Genomic DNA, 21,390 nt, shown 5'->3' with positions numbered 1-21,390 from the left:
AAAAAAAACCCTCCAAAATATCTATATTTTCACTCGATAAAACCCTAGAAACATATTTTGTGCAAAAACTCAAAACAGACTCTACAAAAACACTTGATGTATTTAGGGTTTACCTTTCCTATTTTAAGAGAATCACAAGTCATTTATGTTCTTTACGAAAGATAACAAATTTGGAAACTCATGGGTTTTATATTCCAAACGCACAAAAGTCTCTACCTACATGAGTTGGCGACTAGCGCGCACTACTCTCGTTTATCAAATATACCCTGAATGATGTTCCATCATGTGTGAAGAGTGAATATTTATGTATACACTTGTGACAAGTGAGTTGTAATCATTTGAAACATTAGTTCTCGCTTGTTTGCACCATAAAATTCTTTATACAAGAAGACATTTGCCGAGTCTTGTAATTATGGACTTTTACGCCTTTTTGCGAGTGGAGTGCTTGGTTGTATCGAACACACACAAAATCGTGTGCTTGATTATTGTGTGAAGAAGAAAAAAATTACTTGAAATACAATATTACTTTTAAGTTAGAAAAAATTACAATTTTACATTCACTAAATAATTATAGATAAGGGAATTATCTCCTAAATCCTAACAAATAACTAATGTATTACCATTTATAAACTCCTCGCATTTAAACGAATCGCTCCATGATCATTTACTATAGAGATATTAATAGCTTGAACCCTCAAATTAACACCAAATATAAACATATTTATTCAAATCAACAATCAATTAAACCCTATAATCAAACTACATACAAAAAATAGACAATTAATCAAAAGCAACAACAAATAAAATGAATTGAGACATGATCATACAATTACCAACTCAACAGACACTAATTTTACATAAAATTCTTTGAATCTGAAGTTGATTAACCCCAAACAACAAGATTTAGTCCAGAAAAACGAAAAACAACAATCAATTAGACACTAAAATCAAATTAGATATGAAAAAAAATACTAAATCAATCAAAAGCTGTGACAAATAAAAGGAATCGAGTCATGACCGTACAATTGCCAACTCAACAAACATTGATTTTCATAAAATTCTCTGATTCTGAAGTTGATAATCCCCAAAACAATAAGATTTAGTCCAAAAAAAAAAAAAAAAAGTAATGTATCCATGTTTATATTAGTTAATGAAGAAATTGTTGAATCTTGGAATAGATATACCTCTATTATTCGAAAATACTCAAGCTTAGATTAATCTTAAGCATGCAACTTTGCTCCATTATAGTCTTCATTTCATGTTAGAAGAAAGTTTCATCCTATTGTAAGAGAATAATGGTAGTGGTAGTGGAGAGTAGGAGTGTCAATGGGTACTCATTTAATCAAAACCAAAACCCCGATTCTGGTTCCCCTTTTATTGGAACTGATAGAGAGCCATGTAACCAAACCTATAGGCACCAGAACCGTTAGGTTCTACCAAATGGGTACCTGGAACCGATTTATTTCCATATTATAGATGATTTAAGGTATATATATATATTATTCAAAACCAATGCATATTATTAAAAAAAAATCTTTAACTTTTGGATATAAATTATCGAGGAGCTTAAAATGTGTTACTCTTCTAAAAATATTACTTTTAACTAAGATAAATTTTTCTTTATGAAAGAAATCATAAATTATATCTATAGTATAACAAATTATAAGTAAGTTTATAATTTTGTTGATAATATGTTAATTTTTGTTTATAATGATTTGAAATACTTTTATCCTCATTCTATTATTGAGAACCAGAATCGATGGGTACCCATGATTTTTTGTTATTCTGATTTCAATTTCATTTATTTTGGAATCGGACCCAGAACCGACAAATACCGAAACCGAACTAAATATAATGGTTATGGTTCTAAGTTTCTTAGGAATCAAACCGGAATCGACCCATTGACACCCCCAATGTAAAGAGAGATTAAATACCCTAAATCATAAAAATATCACAAAAATACCATTTGCATGATAATATAGTACTTTTAAAAATACCATTTGCATAATCACAATAAATCTTTTATTCTTGCAATAAAAAATAAGAACCAGTTAAGGAACACATATAGAAAAACACACCTTTCTTTTACAACAAAATATGTAATTCTTCAAAAAATTTAATCACAACTATTTCAAAAAGTTCAAGTTTTATTGAAGACCACAGTGACAAAAATCTACGATTTTTTTGAAAAAAAATCATGATTTTATTGAATCACAATTTTTCAAAAAAGTCATGAAGTCTTTGAAAAAATAATTGGTTTTTCAAAAAATCACGGTTAATCATAATTTAATTGATGATTTTAAGGAAAAATAAATCACAGGTTATTTTTATTTTTTTAATAATTTTAAGAATTATTTTTATCATTTAATATATATGGAGTACATACATGTTTACATTTTTTATATGTACAAATTATTATATTTTTTAATTAATCAGATGTTTTCCCAACTCTATTGATCTTTTGCTGACTTTTTTCACAGTTTTTTCTTGTCGAATTATTCCCCAACAACGACTTTGTCGCAATGTTGGAGACCGAGTTAACATTTCTCACAACTTTGATTTTTCAATACCATCATTAAAATTCTGATCATCTATTGAAGAAAGGTTTAGGTATTTTGGTCCTTTAACAATTATATTTATTTCAAATATGAAAAAACCTTAATGATATTTTGCGAATATAATTATTTCATAGAAAAATGCTTTCCTTACTAGGGCCATTTTGCTAAAATGGATTACATATTGGCAATCAAACACCACAACTCTCTAGATTTCATGGAAGAACTCAAATAAAAAATAAAAAATAAAAGCTTTTGCGACCTTCATTCACAGTTTTGAAAATGAATGGCTACTTGAACTTCCACAGAACTTCAAAATTTAAAATCAAAATTCAACTTAAAAAAATAAGGTTTTTTTCTAAAAGTTCGTAGAATTTTGTCCTCGATCTACGACCCTAATAAGGTGAGCCTTAGGACACTTAGGCTAGTCAGGCTTTTTCTTATGATGATACTTTTATAAAGAAAAAAAAAATCTTTTACTTAGATTTCATGGAAAAACTCAGATTGAGGAAGGAAAATTATTTTTTGAGCTTGATCAATGTCTTAAAAATTGAACCGATCTTTACCCGTATGATTGACTGGGTCGGTCCAAAGAGGTCCGACCGGTGGGTCAAATCTGTCGGACCCAAAATTGAAATATTAAGTATTTTTTTGTTTCTTCCCAAAATCAAGTAACTTTGGATTTTAAAACACGATGTAATGCAATGTGATATAGATTACAAGCTACATTACAAGATTTTAATAATTTTTACAAAAAATTAAAATTAAAAAAATTTACCTTGGGTGTTGTAGTGTAATTTTTTCAATGTGACAATCCATTTGGGACCATTAATTAAAATCTTTCTAAGATTGATCATTTTTCACTAATTTATAGAACACAAGAGGCCTCTAAAATATACACCAAATTATGAAGGGGTATTTAAAAATCACAAAAAAAAAAAAAAAAAAAAAAAAAAAAAAAAAACTGGACCGATCCTTTTAAAAACCTAGTTGGATCACTGGTTAAACCAGTTGAACCGGTATACCTACTTGGGCCAATTGTTTTTTTTTTTTTTTTTTAAATTTTAAATTGGGGTATTTAGTATTGACTCAACCCATAGAGGTTTACGGGTGTGGTCCAACTGGCCGGTCAAGATGTCATTTTGTTTAAAATGACAGCCGGTGAAAAATATATATATTTTTTTCATAGTGTTTAGATGTGAACTCATGATAGTTAGTAATTCTTTGAATAATTCACAAATTATACCCAAAATTTTTGATTGATACACAACTATTAAAACTTCATTATTTGTTATTGAATCTCACGATTATCAATCAACACTTATTTTTTTTCGCTCCTTTTAAATATCTTCCCTCTCCTCAATGATTTTTTTAACATGAGTCACTTTGCATTTTGAAGATTTGTGTTGCTAGTATGATTAATCATAAGAAGAAAAAACATATGCTCTTGGATTAAAATTTTTCTTCTTCTATATATTTTATTTTAGAATAAATATTAAAATAAAATATATGTATAGGTATCCAAGTGTTACTGATTTGTAATAAGGTTGGATATACATGCACGAAAATATCATATGTTCTTAATTTACTAAGGACATGTTCAAAGATAGCTGATACTGATGGTGATTTTGAAAAAAAAGATATAAAAACAACCAATCTTAGAAAAATAAGGGAGTTTTTTTAAATATTTGAATATAATTACTGTGAAAATTTTAATATACATACAGACAAACTTTTGAAAGTTTTTTCAAATATTGAAATTGAATTATACCACAACCAATCTCATATTGCATTTTTAACGTTAAATGAACTCCTAAATATATATAATCCAAATCGTACTCGAATTTCTCGTAACAATTCTTTGCAATGAAAGACAATGATATATGCATTTCAAAGGTAAGGTATTTTCAAAAAATAAAACTTGTGGAGGATGCTCAAATCCTAACGAAGCATTATATTTTAGCATCCCCTCTCTCCCTCCCTCCCTCCCTCTCTATAATAATAATGATAATCTGCAACTAAGCATCATATAAACAAAGACAGTAAAAGATAAAAATATTTCTCATTATTGCAGATTGAGCTTAGCAGAAGTTTTGGCGTGAAAACATTAAGAATCAAATGAATAAATTAAATGATTGATGATTATTTAGCCTTCCATTTACTGTTGCAAATGGAAAAATGGTGAGAGGCTTTCAAGTTCAGTTCGTTTTCTAGACGCTCTCCTCAAAGGCTTTCGGTTTCTCCACCACAACTGATCGATACCATAAGAACCCCTCAATATATTAGTAAGGTCAGTAACAACTAACATCTTCTGCTGCAGATTGGACCTTGATTTTGTGGGTCTCCTTGATTTGGTGAACCGAGGTGAGGGTGTCTGAGGTCCTACTTCATTGGTGCCACTTGATCTGTCAAATAAAAATAAATTATATATTACACAAAAAATACAAGACCTACATGATGGAGAACATGGAATCCAAAATGAAAGATTATCTTTCTTTCTTTTTTTTTGTTCTTTTTTTCTTTTTTTTTTCTTCCAATTTTTTTAATTAATAAGTTCATTTCAAACAAAGGGTCAATATACAAAGAGGAGTTCAAGGAGATTGACGTAAAAGAACAAAAACACATTAGAAAAAACAAACATGAAAATGATAATAGAGGGCCAACTTCATACTGACAGAAGTTCCCGACCTATATATGAAGTCCTCGAAGAAGAAACCTCTGAACTCACACTTTTATTTTTTTATTTTTATTTATTTTATAATGATAGAGCTAAAATATTGGTGATGACCTTATGAAGCGAGTTCTCAACCCCATAAAAAACTTAGACAGTTCCGCTCCAGCAAAATACATAGTAAAAACCATAATCACGGATATGGCATCTGTGGGACCATTACATGTTAACTTTATACATCTGGTTTCGTTGCCCACAGTTATCTCAATGATGTATAGCCACAACTACACTAGAATTATGATCTTGATCAACAACAGCAATAAGCCGATAAAGAGGAAACATTATTCAGGGTTATACTAGACGTGAGACCATCACGTGTAAATGAGTGACTACTACTTCCACAGGTGGGAGAAAAAAAAAAGTTCAATACAAATAGACCTATTTGTCTAACTGCAGTATAGAGAAATTTGGCAAGAATAAGAAAATAATGATTCCCACACAGAACACTGTATTAAGATACTGACATCTTAGTGATTTAATGATTAATGCAAAACCAACCTCTGTCCTAGTTGGATTATACTGTTAGGGTTTTCAGACAAGTAGTTTAGACACTCTTAGTGTGATAACCTCAAACACTCATCTAGAGAGGCCGGGTCACTTTAAGATTCTTGATTTTAGTTATCAAGAATTTTCTTGAAACACATGTCAAGACCCGTCAAACAAGACGAACAAAGAGAGAACTGGTAATTTAATTGTTTCATGTTACTTTATTGGTTATACAGCTATTAATCTAAAATAGAATGATTATACAATCATAATTATGTCTTTCAATAATTCCTCGAGATACATGCTAGGATTAGATAAGGATTAAAGGTTAACCAGGGAATTAACCAAGTGAACAAACATCACCAATGATTACTCCTCAAAAATAAAGAAATAAAATAAAACTACTTAGGATGAATTATAAGATTACCTAGATCAAAGTTGAAATGAAACTCAAGGAATTACCTCGAGATACATGCAAAAAAAAAAAGAGATCTGATCGAGTATGACAAATAGAAATATACAGATAAATCAAGCAAAATAGACTAGTAAGTTGCGTAAATCGAATCTCGAGGCATTGCCTTGAGATTCACATAATTACTTGTAAGACGATCCTTGATCAGAGCATCATTGATAAGATCAAACTACACCATTGCGCGTCGAATAGATGAGAATCGACTATTAGATCGTCAAAATCAGACTCAAAACGAGCTTGGAAGAATGATCTGAAATCTCATCCATCGAAGGTAACTTTGTATGTTATTAAATGTAGCATATAATAAAAATTGTCCCCAGTCACCTCAAACTGATGGCTTACATTAGTAACATCATTGTTGCAAATTATTACATATGGTCTTGCATGTAAAACTTGGTTGCCATGTGTCCAACCCACCTACCATGCATCTAATCACACTTGTCCCTTAAAAATTGAACCCTCTCATTTCTATCTACCTCACCATAGCTGCCACATCAGATTTCCACTCAAAGACACAATGTCTTTAACTAAGAAACAAGTGTCTAATTAACCCTTATGCATTACCCCTAGTTAGAACTTAACTTGACTATGGTTGCTTTAAACTTTAACCAACCCTAACCACCACTTCACTAGGGTGAAATTCTAACTAATCTTAGTTAACTAACTTGACCCTAGTTAGTTTATCTCCACCCATGATTAAATCTCAGCCCAATCTATATGATCCTATGCAAACACTATTTTTCAACCTAACCCCCTTTACTTAGTCCATAAGGCTCCATATTGCCACCTCTATTCCTAGTTCTTTCCATTATATAAAAATTAGGTAAATCTCTATTTCTCTACTCTTTCATACATTCTCAATTTCCTAAGCATTTCTAAAGACCTCTCATCCCCCTCAATTACCTCTACAAATCTTCATAACTCAAGTCTAGTGCATATGCCTCTTATATGCCTCTTCTAAAGCTCTCATTTCAAAACCATTAAGAAGTTCTAAAGGACTCTTTAAGAGAAAAATCAGCAACCTTCTTATGTACCTTCTCACCCTAGGTAGGTCACCCGACATGTTTTCTAAAATACTTTTATTGCTGATTTTAAAACTAATAGTTTTCAAAATCTACTTCATTCAACTTATTTGACATAGGAGGGAAAGATAACGTGTTTAATATTTCACTTGCCATCTGTAAAATGATTTTCTTGGCTTAATTATACATGACTTGGTTATTTGATATGATTCATTAGAGAAGAAAGTTTCATCCTCAAATGTTTATATACTTCTAAATTATGGACTGTTTTTACCATCTTGTTAAAAACTAGGAACATAACTATTCGAAGAAAGAACATCACTAGAATTCTTACAACCTACTTCTCATAATTATTATGAAATATTTCTGTTTTATAACATAGAGAACTCTTATGTTATTCATGTAATATTTCTATTTTATAATATGGAAGTATATCATTGTTATCATGAAATATTATCCACAAAATTCTCAACATTTCTGCTTTGCTATATAAATATACATCATTTAACCATGAAATGCTTATGTTTTATTACCTAGAAAGCTCTCAAATATTTCTGTTTTACATCATACAAATACCTCATTTTTATTAAGAAAATTTATGTTTTGTAACATTGATTTATAATCTAGAACCATCTCATCTCACCCATGAAAGGTTTTGTTTTATAAATCGTAGTAATGTTTCCTATTTACCATAAGAAATTTATAATTTATAACTTAAAAATCTCTTATATTTACTATGAGATATCATGTTTAGTAAGTTAAAAATATATTATTTTCTTATCAAATGTTTCTGTTTTGGAAATAAAGAAACCTCTTCTATTTTCAAAGTTATCTACGATATAAATATGTGCATTTACAATGTATGTATAGATGACAATGTATGTATAGATGACTGTTGTGATGTGTACTCGTCACATGGATACATGATGGTGTAGTTTAGGTGTGATAGAGGACGATCAATTTTGGAAATGGATAATACATTGTTTATGATTATGGATGGATTATTCACTGAGTACATCACGATGAAACACAACATTAGAATTGACGGGTAATTTATGGGTATCCATGGTATGAGTTGTAATGTTTTGTTTTCGTGTTTTGATTTTCTTTTTAACAAACTGGAATTAAAACAATTATTATACCGATGATTTAACATCTCACCTTCTTCGGGATTTATTGCAAATAAAACATACTTATATTATTTTAGTACAATTGGTAAGCCAAAAAATAACCGTGAAACTACCTTTTGGGTAATCCCTTGGCTCTTCCGGAAACGAGGAATTACCGAAGATATCGATGGATTTGACTTGCTCCCCGGTGGTATGGGACGTATTGGAAACAACCGCTACCAACGACGTCTAGGAAGTACTAGTTATATCTTTTTTCAATAAACCTTGATTTTGGTTGTAAAGAGGTTGAGGTCAATATCTAAAGGGATTTGAGATTGCACATACGTCTAATAGGCATTAGACGCGAGGTTCACACCTGGTTTAGACATGGATCCATCCTAAACTGTAGTCGTCGAATGGTTGACTGCCATTAGGTTTTAGTTTGGTCTTTGACCTTATTATCAAACGACAACTCGAGTCGAAAAAGATGGCATATTACAAACGACCCCACGCTCTCTATAGTAGCCAACGGTTACCATGCCAGACCAGAAAATCAAGACAGGTGAAGACACCCGACCTTAAAAGGCCAACGATGTTAAGATCCCTCATCGATATATTAATGGGACCTCAATTCCATTCTACGCCGGTACATAGTAGAACTATGCACGACTGGACAGGTCGATTTTGATCGGAAGATCAGTCGCAAGCTTGAACCCACTAGAGATACCCTCACCTCATGTATTGTAATGTGATGTTGTATACATATTTATTATGTCATTATATAACTATAATTGAACTAAAATTAATTGATTATCATTGCAATGCTTTAAATATGCGACTATCATGAGATTTACTCATTTTCTTCTATTAGTAGATGATATATAGTAGATGCATTTAAACATAGTTAGATATAATTCTCGATTTATGCATCATGATTTTCATAAATAAAATTCATTTCATACACCGTATTTTAAGGACACAAAACTTAAAACTAGATTGTTTTCCCACCCTTGGATGACTAGCTTAGGGTTAGTTAGTATGTGTTGGGCGACTTTGTCGCTCATACCATTTTTTTTCCACCTTCAGGTTTCCCTATAAAGGACACCTTCTTGGTGGATGAGTACGTTGAGGAGCCGTACTACAAGCTAAACCCTAATTCAAAGATCGTGCCTCGAGGAGCCATCGGTTTGCCACTGCTACAATCTGCTTTCCCCGACAGTAGGTCTTTTGTTAGATGTTGGGATGTCTTTTATTATACCATATATACTACTCTTTTGTTATCGCTATGATATGTTATGTCACTGAACATCTATATATTATAGTATCACCTATGCTTTTGATAAAATTCTGGTGTTACAAATCATTAGCTTGTAGAATAATTAATTCTTTCTATTACTGAGTAAATTGAAATTTCTTTGGGTAGAAAGGTCTTTGAGTTACCTCAACTCTCGACCCATACCTTGGGAATCATAAGAGTCCCGAGGAGTGGTATCTAGACTAATAAGCTTTAGGTGTTAGCAGATCTCTCCCTCGCATAGTTTTGAGGTTTATGCTCAAGTTTCGGGTTTGGGGTGGGATCGACTATCCTCCAATTATGTTGCCAAGTCGACGTATAGTCGAATTTGGGGTGTGACAGCAAATAAGCTGCTGCTCCAAACATATCGTTCAAAATATGGGTCACTATATCATAATGAGCCAGAGAGCTATGATGTTTCCTAAGCTAAAATACATTTCTATTTGGCACATTATTCAAAACTATTACACAGCTAAGAAACTGGTCATTGAATTCTAACATTGGTACCCAAGTTCACTTCAATTTTAAATTGGTTTTCATATGACCTCTCAAAGCACATGTATCATAAACATATCCAACTAATGTAAATCAAAATAGCAATTGAAATATCAATATTTTTGTCTACACTTACCTCTCATCATGGTTCATAGCTGGTGAGAGAGGTAATAGCTCTTCTTCTGTCGGTGGCTTACAAGCAGGACAAATGTACGTCTTTGGCGTTCGTCCACGCAGATTAATGCAATCAAAATGATACCACTCATCACACCTATCACAAGCAATCATCGCTCTCTGATCGTAGGGCTTTCGACAAAAGCAATAAAGTACACTCCGAGCTCTTAATAACTGCACTCGACAAGCAAAGGAAAGTCCATTTAGAACACTGGTACCGCCATATAAATATGAAATACTTACCTAAAGTTACTATATAAAAAAAAATAGTCACCTTAAGTTCTTTTTCAACATGGACAGGTAAATTTTCACCCTCGGTAATAAGTTTAAATACCTCATCCAGGCCAAGTGCCCCAGAATCAGAAGCAACCTGCATGAAGGAAGATTATATGATTATGAAAAAAATTGTGGTAGTGAAATCCTGAAACAATTAAACAGAAAATACCACAAGAAATGTCTCATACATTCTTGGCAGTATCTGCCCATTGCAAGCCAATACACTTCACTTCTGTAAGTTTCTTCAGGAAATAATCTTCAGATGGTATCTTTATTGCTGATCCCTGCCACATGTTCACCAGCTGTGATTCAGCATTCATAACTTAAAACAGCGATTTTCAATGTATATGGACCTGTGTACAAACATACTCCATGCCAAAAAAGAAAATTAAGGTGGACAAGAAGATAACAGTAAGTTCCTTTACTTGAGGTAAGAAAATGTTGCATTAGGATTGGAGACCTATTGATTTTTTTTAATGGTAAAGAGAATTTGATTAAAGAAAATCGAGATAGGAGGCTGCGATAGCCTGTCTAATACAAAAAGAGACAAAAAGGGACTCCCACACTACAAAAGACCTACACATCGAATCCCATCCAAAAAGAAAGTCGTCTAAAAAGACCCCTTTGAACTCTTCTTTACAAGGAATTCTAGGAAGTGGGCCATACATTAGCTAACTGCTAACAGATTAGCCGATAAAAGATGCACCAGTACACAAGGAAGTATGGTGCTAATATATAACTAAATCCAATTGGAAATTAATGGCCCCTTTTCATTTATGTTTTTCCCCCTTTGTTTATCTTGGCAAAGACAGAACATTTCCTGTTTCATTCTAAAATGGCTTAATTATTTCTGTATCTCAAACTCATATCATGACCCAATTGAATGGATTTTTTTTACAACAAAAAGTGTTTGATCATGAATGCACCAGATGTGATGCATTTATTATTCAAAATATTGGATTTCCCACAGACAAAAATTGCAGACAGTGTACACCTCTTTTAGCAAGCGTTGAATCTGTTGGATCAGGAGCTTCTGTGGACCATCCAACATTTTCTTCACTTTGATTTTCCATGAGTATCTAGATAATGCCAACTCAAGGTTGCAGCTACTCTCATGGTCGTAAACACCAGCCACTGCTACTGCCTGTGTGCAACCAAACTATTGTCAGTCCAAGTACCCAAGATTAGCCTGCATAAAAAAGATCCCTGAACAAAATAAAACACCAGTAAATGATAAATGAAGAGGTAACAAGCACCTTCAAAGCAATCAAAAGCTTGCCAGACATGGAGCTGAGGTCTTTATCAAGAAAAGCAAGGGCGGAGTCTACTATATCTGTTAAAAATGCTTTGCAAGCAAGACCTTGTTCCACGACTTTATGAACAATATCTATTTCTTCAATCCTTCTACAAGAAGCAACACCCATTAAATAAATTCACTTCCTGTAATCAAGAGCAGAACTGAGAATATATGATACAACTGAAATAAAATTTCACTATTTTACATAAATAAACCAAACATTGCCTCAAGATGAATTTAATGTTTAATTTGTATTTGATGCTTGAAGGTAGTTTACCTGTTTTTATATTTTTTCTGAATTTATTATAATTTTTATATATGTTTTAGGAGTTGTTTTTAAAAATTAATTGAGGCTTACGCCTCAATGCGCCTTGAAGCTTACGCCTCAGTTTTTTCCCCTAACATTGCCTCAAGACGAGATTTTAAACCTTGGCCATAATCAGACAAATGTCCCTAGAGGAGGTACAAATACAGATATCACTAATTATATCATCCTCAGAAGATGACCATTATACTTGGTTGAGGAAGTTGCTACCACCATGAAAGTGATTAATATATGATTCCGAACAAGGCCAAAAATAGAAAAGAACATGATCTCGAAGTATCTCAGCAGACTTTTAAATATGGATGTTACATTTGATAACAAAAGGAGAAAAGAGGAACAATAACATCATATAGCTTTTCTATCAAAGAGGAATGCACTAATGCATGGGTTGTTACCGAATGTGAAAATCCTTGGCAGCAGATAGAAGTTCAACGAGCATCTTCAATTCAGGGCGCTTTCCCCTGGATACCTATAATAAGTAGCAGAAGTCGGATAGAACATTCAAGTTTCTTTAAATATAACTTACTTTAAAAACAAACATATACCATATTCCAGCGTCCATTTCTTGAAATAGATCCTCTCTCCATAAAAAGGCAAAAAGGACAAATAGATTCTTTTGCAGTGTTTGTATTAGTATGGGTTGACCCTAGGCATGGGAGATGGTACCTGTGTCCAGATAAAGCAAACTTATGTCATGTGGAAAGCTTGAAAGTTAGAAAAGTAAATTAAATGCAGCAATAATGGTTGAAAAAATTGTTGGGGAATACACCTACTCAATAAAGAGACATCTAATAAAATATCAAAGATCTATATATGGGTTGCTCATATTTCGGATTGCCCATCGGTATTTATGAAAGATCTCCATCAATGAATACTGTGGAGTCTCAAAAGGCACGTCTTGAACATTGTGATGAAAATATTCCAGGAAAAGCTCAAGTGATAATGCAGTCTCAATTCTGAATGGATTTATTTGCCTACTCCAAATATAGGGACACGCATATAAAGCAAATGTATCACAATCCAAGAATTAATGAAGTACATAAAATATAACATTGGATTATGCTGAAGATTCGGTACCATCACTTGAACTTCCGACCTTTTGATTAAGGTGTGGAAGTTGCTTTTACGAAAGCAACCTGGTGATGATAAATACACCATTGGATTATGAAATGACTGGTAACTGTCAAATCCACAAAAGCTCTCCAATTCAAAATAAAAACGCTTGCAGGTTAGAAAGATAGTTTACTACTTATTACTAAAATAGTGAATTTAAAACTAAAATGATCTACAGTCAGTGGACTGATAGCTGGAATTTAAAATTAAAACAAGGGACCTTACCGGTCCTTGCATTTCAAACAAGCTAGCACTTCCTGGTCTTCAGAGTCAATGGAACAGTAGACACATAAACCTCTCCCTTTGCCACCCTTTGAACCTTGATGTATTTGTAGCGATCTATCTAGTGTATGCTTGATCTGTCCAATAATGGTAATTTTTACTGGAACTTGTAAATGAGTCGACTGTTTATTGAAGTACAAGGAATATGTAGTTGAACACTCACCATTACTAGAGCACTAAACAATGGTTTCTCCCCATCAGCTAAAGGCTCGACAACATCCTTGCAGCATAGTATCCACTTCTCAACTTTGCCAATTTCAGATGCAACCATACGTAGCTCTGGACAATTGAAGGCATCTGAGTTCCCGAGGTCCTGAAATATGCAACCAAAACATGATTACCACATAAGCCGTACCTTATTTTTTAATTTATGACAAGAAGTCATACACAACTTTGTTGGCAAAAAAAAAAAAACTGTCTCATTTTGAGTATATAAGCACACCTTGTGAGACTCGAGTTCAACAAAGACAGTTTTTGTATGTACACAGAAAAACTAAAAATAGGCTTATAAGCAGCACAATTAGCCTCCCTGGGAGCAAAGGAGAAGCTTCAGGAACCAAGGTAGTAAACTTTGAAATTTTTCCCTAAGCTTCACTCAGTTAAGATTTGGAAGTAATCCAAAGAAGTTTAATTTGCTATGGAAAAGTTCTGTAAAATTCACCAACATAGAAAATTATGAAGAACTATAGCCAAGATTCAGGAAAAACTCATCGATAAATGACGAGCAAGCAAAATAATAAGAATCATAACTCACTATATCATCAAAAAAGGAAAAATATAATTACAAGCAAGATGAATGGCATTCCACACATACTGATACAAGTATCTAAAACTGAGAATATGAGAAGGCAAAATTATCAATTAATGTTAAACATGATGTCATTTAAGAAAATAAATTCAACAGCATAACTGATGTTTCATAGCCAAATTGACCTATGACCCAAGATGTTACTGTTTATGGTAAAACATAAAAAAGATGGAGTCTCCTCAAATTTTCTTGGTTTTCAACCTAAATATCTAAAATCCACAAATAAATCTAGCATAAATGCATCATAAGTCAATAAATCTGATTCACTTATACATTAGTAAAACTGATGTAGCTTAAATGTATAAAAAAAACATTGAATTACATAGGAGAATGGTTTGGACTTTACAACTGCAAAATATGCAGCCCAAAGAGCATTTAATCTTTTATTTAAACCTCTAAAAGTTGTTTTTGATTCAGAAACCTTTAATGAAGCAGTGCTTTTGAACCTAACAACCTTCCCAAAGCAAGAAAATGTGGAAAAATAGGGGCAAGAACACATCTCATTTGTTTCAAAGTTTCAGCCGGAGAAGTAAAAGTCACTTAAATATTACAAGTACGCTTTTACATTGCAAGGTCATATACCAACAAAATTTGCCAACAATTCAGAAAAATCCAATAGAATACTAGGAAGCTGAATTGGGAACTGAAAAGAGATCCTTCATATATTCAAAGTATGACTTAATATTTCAAACCACTAAAAGGCCTGATAGATGGGAACCCTTAAATTGGGAAGGGAAAAGAGATCCATTCTATATTCACAGTATGAAATGATATTCCATTAACTAGAAGGCCTGGGAGATGGAAACCAGAACAGGTAAACACACACAAAAAAAAAAAAAAGCATCCTAGCCACACCCATAGTAACAAAATTCAGATCCGGTAATTATTCAGCCGGTGGGTGTGGTGGGGGGGCAGGGAGGTCAGTTTGGTTTAATTTGGATAAATCCGGGAAAGATTCGGAAAAAAATAGGGATTATACAAATGATTTTTTTGAGTTACTTTCCCAAAATCCATCAACTTCAACCTCCATAAGAACCCTATCTTTGTTCTTGAGATTTGAAGGTTTCACGAAAGAGGTTGGAAATATAGATAAAATAACTATTAAGTCTTCAGAAAAGGTGCTTTAGGAACAGAAGCAGATAAAATATAAACAAGCATAAGTTAAACAACAAGAAAGATTATTTATCAAAAAAAAAAAACAACAAGAAAGATTGTTTACCATAAGTTGTAACAATGAAGACCAAGATTGTTCCCTTGACTTAGAATTGAAGAATACATGCACCTGTTCTTGCCAAGACCTGCATTTCAGTTGAAATGAAACAAATAATCAAGAATTTGAAAGTTCACTGAAGCACAAAGAAACATGCTAAGTTACACTAATATATGAAATGCAAGCTCAATAAAGCAACATCTGCTGCAAAACTTGAGAAATTGTCCAATACAGAGAAAGGAGCATGAAAATGGAAGAATAAGCTGCACACTTTACAAGTTTACAAAAGACCCCAACGTCACCCATGACTCAAACAAATAACTTACCAAAGCTGTGTCTATCCAACTCCTTGGAGCTGCACTACATTATCATGAAACAAAATATAGTAATGCCATTGGATTCCAGTGCATCCCTTCATAGTCTTACATTGCATTCACCCACATTTACTTTCATACTACCATCTTGAATAAGCAGTATATTCATTCAAAACCAATGCAAACACTAAATGGAGGCCAAATTCACAAGTTTTGGGAAACCAAAATTACAGAAACTGAAAATTGAAAGGGTCCTCATAGTTTATTTATTTTTTAATAGGTATAAGCATGTATTATTAGAGAAAAATAGAGTACATTAGGAGGTTGAGACGATCATTTTAGCACTAACAAAAGGAAACAAACCATGGCAAATAATACACTAAGAGGAGCAACAAAACTAATTTAGTTGCCACTGCAGATCATTTGTTCCCATCTATATATGAAATCTCAAAAGAATAGACCTCTAATTCTTTGAACAAGTCAGCTCTGATTTAGACTATAATATTTCTACAGAGATAATATTCAAATCCTACCCTAAATCTCTTTCAAATAGGTATTTACAGAAACAGAAGACAGAGAAGTATGTCATTGCCCATTAGAGAGGATGGATTATTTTTAGTATGCTTTCGCCCATTTTGGTCTGCTGAGGAAACCTGACCTTATTCATATTAAACAGACTTGAAGCAAAAATGTGCAACTGCAAGAGTTACTAGCAAAATAAACTTCCATGAGACAGATATCACAAAGGGTCGGAAAAAACCCAAACAGGGGAAAACAAATTTCGCCATATCAGAAAACTTACTTATGTTTCTCAATGGCAGTTACAAGTCGGGCAACCATCATGGGAAGGGGAACTTTAATGCACTGCAAGTTGAAGGTATAAAAAAAAAAAATAAGCAATCTATAATGACATTAAGTAAAACCTATATCTTATACGTGGTATAAATACAGTTAGAGCAGTGGTTTTCTTGGCAATATAATAAGGCCAAACAGAGAGGATGTGAATAAACTGAATACCTGAGATTCTTTCAGAATTTCTTCTACGTCAGCCAACTTGCATCTTCTCTGTGTAAAACGCTTAGGACACACCTCCAATGCTTTCTTGAGCCATCTTGCTCCATCCATCAATGAGATCTCCAAGTTATTGCGGGAGCACGCTACAGACAGGTTTTCTGCTTCTTCTATCAAGCTCTCAACCTCCTAAAAGACAAACAAGAAGTTGTTTTCATAAAATGTACCAAACAATTCCTATGAAGCATTATCATTTGAAGATCTTAACTTTATTATTTTTTTGGTTTAAACATTTAAAGAGTTCAGGGGTGCATTTTTTGAAGACTTCCTGGTTTGGTGGGACAGGGAATGTAATTTAGATATGGGGTAGTTCTCTTCAGGGTTGCTTTTGTGGGGCTTGTCACGCCCCCTCCCCTTTTTGATTGGTTTGTGTTTCTTTGCATCTTCCGGTTGGTCATCTCGACCTCCGTTTTGGTTCTAATGAAATTATCTTTACCTATCAAAAAACATTTCCTACGAAGCATTGAATGCAAGAATGAGAATATTCAGTAGAAGTAACAAGCACAATCAGTTCATAACCTGTGCAATATTATTTGAAAGTAAGAGCAAGCTTATTTGAGTATTAAGCTCATATATTCACAGTTTGTCTTTCACATTTAATGACTGCAATGGAGGATGATGAAGTGAAGATATGTCAAACTAGCTCGAACATCTTTCATGAACATCAATTATTCTCAAAGATCAAATTTCTCCAAATACAATCCTGCCCTCACAAGGCATGGATTAGTTAATAAACCAATTTATCATTTTTTTTTATAACCAAGAATTTTCTTAGATGAGGACAAGGAGTCTTGTAAAGGAACAAGAGAAGCCGGAAACAACAAACCAAGAAAAACAAGAAAAAAAAAACAAAAACACCAACAACCACCACGCAGAACTGATACATCATGAACTGGTTACAAGATCCCATCGGAAAAAGAAATCTTTAAAGCGGTAACCCCTAAACTCGAGAAACTGCTTGCACCAATAAAACAATAAGCCCACAATGCTAAATATGATCTCTTGCATCAACTGCTCCTTCCCATCAGGATCCGCCCATTCCTTTCTTTCCATAAACCCCAACAGATGGCCGAGGAAATGAATTTCCAAAGAATCATCTCCTTGCCAACTAAGTCAGGAGCCTTCCAACAATCGAGTAAACACCGAATCGAAAAAGGGGTACACCAATAAAGATTGAACAACGAAAGGAAAAATGACCAAACTTGATGGGCCACCCCACAATGGAGAAAAAGATGATTGATCGACTCACCATTAGATTTGCAGAGAGAACAAAATTCTGCAATAACTACTCCCCTCAATCTAAAATGATCAACCGTAAGGAGCCTATCCAAAGCCGCTACTCAAAGAAAGAAAGCAACTTTTGAAGGTATGGTACCAAGACCAAAATGAAGCAGCAACTGGAAAGAAGACTCCTAAACAGTGTCAAGAAGGTTGTAAAAATATTTCACGCTAAAAAGACCGGACCTAGTACCAATCCACATCCAACTATCCTCCAATTGGGTAAACGAGTCAGTAGAAGGTAAAATGCTAATAAGCAGGGATGAGACCTCAGGAATTTCCCAGTCATTAAAGTTTCTTCTGAAGTCGGAGTCCCAAGGCACATCTTGACCAGTACGCAACATAAAAGCAAAGACATGCATCCTTTTTTGGCAGACAAAGCAAAGAGGGTAGGAAAACCATCCTAAAGAGGGGAATCATTGTACCGCCTATCTTCCCAAAAAAGAACTTTGTTGCTAGGTCCCACCTTGAATCTGATAAACTTAAGGAAGAGATGGTCTAACCTTTGGATGCCTTTACACACCCCACACCCATACAGGTTGTTGCTCATAATACTGCACCACCCCCTGGGGTCCTCTCCAAATTTAGCCTTGATAACCTTCCTCCAAAGACTCTCCTTTTCAACACCAAACTTCCATAACCACTTACCCAACAAAGCCTGATTCGTTTGTCTCAACCTCCTAATCCCAATACCCCCATTCTTTTTGGGACAACACACGAACTTCCAATTGACCAAGTGAAACTTTCGTTTCCCACTACTATCATTCCAAAGTAAGTCTTTCAAGATTCTTTCAATTTGGTCTTCAATCTTTTTAGGAGCTATAAACAAAGACAAGTGATGGACATGAATACTGGACAAAGTGCTCTTGATCAGGCTAGCTTCCCTCCCTTAGAGAGAGATACTTGGCTTTCCATGAGCCAATTCTTTTCCTAATTCTTTCAAGAACAAGATCCCAATTCCTAATCGATCTACTGCCTTTGAGTCTTCGACAATAAAGTAGAAATCATAAAGACACACAAGAATGTATAAGCAAATGTGAATCTTATAGCACAAAAGCATCCTCTCTACACGTCTGTATAAGAACACCTTCTCAACCTTAATGGTTATATCCCATCCACTGGAAACAAAAATATACACTTCAGGTTTCATGAAACAATGACAAATGCACTTGGAACCATACAAAGTTTAACTAGGCAGTTAAAAGCAACAATAGTAAATAGCACAAGAGAGAAGTATATAAATTCCTTTGCAAAATCACTTGATGAAGGATTACCACAGATCATAACTTTGCACAAAATGTAGACAAAATCACTCTATTTTATCAATAAACACAATAAATTAATCACCTCAAGTACAGGAGCACTGGAGCAGAAAGAGAGGGCCTTTGAGCACCATTGCAGTTTGGAGGAAACATTATGAAGATTTGAAATCTCATAGAAGTCAAAACCTAAAGAATCTTTTGTAGCAGACTGGATTGTCGCAAGTAGTTCTTCAATTCTTATGGTAAGACCATTGGTTATGGCAGTATCAATATCAAGTATTTTAAATAAAGACTCCGCACGATCTAGGATAGCACGGGCAACATTCTCCCAAGATTCACATTTCTTCATAATGTCAAGAAGCATCTCTGGTTCTTTTAAACACACCTTCAAAAGTTTCGACTCGGCAAGTAAACCCTGCAAAATGTAAATAAAGATCTAATGAATTATCCATCAATTTCAGCAAAACATGATTTCATATGGGATAAAAGAAGAACCTTGAGCACATCAACTTTCAGCAAAGAACTTGAAGAATCCCCGGCAGACAGAGCAGACTCTAGAAATGGTTGAGATCTGCTTATCCAAGATTTGGCCATTGACATTGCATCATTGACATCATGAAGGGAAGGTAGAATCACGGCAATGCTCTCTGATGCCCTGCAATAGTCAAATTCATTTATTATAGCAAATACGGTATCAGAAGGCTGCAAAAGGAAAAATAAAGAACAGTGAATACCTTATAACATTCTCGAACTCAGACATCTGAGCCATAGCTCCAAGAACATGTTTTGCCCTTTCTTCCCAAGAAATAGCGGCTGCAAGTACTTCAGAAATATCAACGAACAGTTTCTCGTTCTCAACTTGTAGTCTGTAAAAGATGGTAGAATAACAAAGAATATATAAATACTAAAAATAGAACTATCCATTAAGCAGAGATTGCAAGACAAGAAAACATACATAACAGCCTCAGACATTAGTTGTTGAACGTAGTTGAGTGGCATTGGATTTCTTCGCGCCTGTACCAATGTCATATATATAACTCAGAAAGTTCATAGTGAAAATGCTAAAGCTGCAAATGTAGTTTCCATATACCCAACAATCAAACAGAATGAAAATGAAGTTTAAAACTCATTCAACCACTATTCAGTTCCTTGCTTAGGTACTTGAAAGCATCAAACCACATACATTCAAAATGGACTGAAGACAAAAGTGGGTCTGTTGGAAGAAGTAAGAAACATTTGGCAAGAAAATGTGATTTACATATGGCGCATTAAAGAAAAAGATGATCAACTTAAAAGGCTAAATGGTCAAATTAGATAGATACATAAAAAAATTTCAATCACCATGCACAGAAATGCGGAAAAAAACAAATTTGCATTTATTTACCCTAAGAGCTTTTTCCCTGCAACATGCCTTCTTTAGTTCTAGCTCAACAAGAGACAGTTCATCAACTGTTAAAAAGAGAAACAGAATTTCAGGACCATATACAACGAAGGTATAAAAGTCCCAACTACTTTGATTAATCAAATAGTAAAAACCAAGATATATGCATTGAAGCCGGACCTTGTACTGTCAACAGTGTTCCATCCTTCTGAATGCAAGTTAATTCTTCAACAACATTATGTTGATCCTCCCTTTCCTGGAGGTTCACTAGAACATCATGAAAGCGAGAAATCCAGGAGACAGCATCACAATGATATTGACTCAGAAGCTTTAGTTCAGGAATGCTGACTGGGAAATTATCTGCGTCCTGCAGAAGAACTTCAAGTTCCTGCACAAGTGACAAGTTGAGATGATTTACATCCTTACCAAATGAAA

The 21,390-nt window shown here is 33.7% G+C and overlaps 1 protein-coding gene across 3 annotated transcripts in view; it reads right to left on the bottom strand.

The window, feature by feature from the left end:
- Positions 1–4,598: 4,598 nt before the first annotated feature.
- Positions 4,599–21,390, bottom strand: part of LOC147408019 (transcription factor jumonji (jmjC) domain-containing protein) — a 34,140-nt gene continuing 17,348 nt past the window's right edge. For all 3 annotated transcript variants that reach the window (XM_086436847.1, XM_086436850.1, XM_086436849.1), the window contains 19 exons: positions 21,136–21,343; positions 20,959–21,023; positions 20,530–20,588; positions 20,309–20,440; positions 20,070–20,229; positions 19,660–19,989; positions 16,981–17,163; positions 16,766–16,827; positions 15,659–15,737; positions 13,795–13,944; positions 13,575–13,708; positions 12,782–12,902; positions 12,632–12,705; positions 11,871–12,018; positions 11,609–11,758; positions 10,803–10,898; positions 10,613–10,708; positions 10,301–10,512; positions 4,599–4,960 (listed from right to left, as the gene is read on the bottom strand). In XM_086436847.1, the coding sequence (XP_086292973.1) occupies positions 4,714–4,960; positions 10,301–10,512; positions 10,613–10,708; positions 10,803–10,898; positions 11,609–11,758; positions 11,871–12,018; positions 12,632–12,705; positions 12,782–12,902; positions 13,575–13,708; positions 13,795–13,944; positions 15,659–15,737; positions 16,766–16,827; positions 16,981–17,163; positions 19,660–19,989; positions 20,070–20,229; positions 20,309–20,440; positions 20,530–20,588; positions 20,959–21,023; positions 21,136–21,343 (2,706 nt within the window). In that variant the 3' untranslated portion in view covers positions 4,599–4,713. The remainder of the gene's footprint in view (positions 4,961–10,300; positions 10,513–10,612; positions 10,709–10,802; positions 10,899–11,608; positions 11,759–11,870; positions 12,019–12,631; positions 12,706–12,781; positions 12,903–13,574; positions 13,709–13,794; positions 13,945–15,658; positions 15,738–16,765; positions 16,828–16,980; positions 17,164–19,659; positions 19,990–20,069; positions 20,230–20,308; positions 20,441–20,529; positions 20,589–20,958; positions 21,024–21,135; positions 21,344–21,390) is intronic.

The sequence above is a fragment of the Akebia trifoliata genome, chromosome 3 (assembly GCF_017979445.1).
Source record: "Akebia trifoliata isolate Shusen 1 chromosome 3, ASM1797944v1, whole genome shotgun sequence".
Classification (NCBI taxonomy): domain Eukaryota; kingdom Viridiplantae; phylum Streptophyta; class Magnoliopsida; order Ranunculales; family Lardizabalaceae; genus Akebia; species Akebia trifoliata.
Note: the sequence above shows the minus strand (reverse complement) of the source record. Positions and strands in the feature narration are given on the sequence as shown.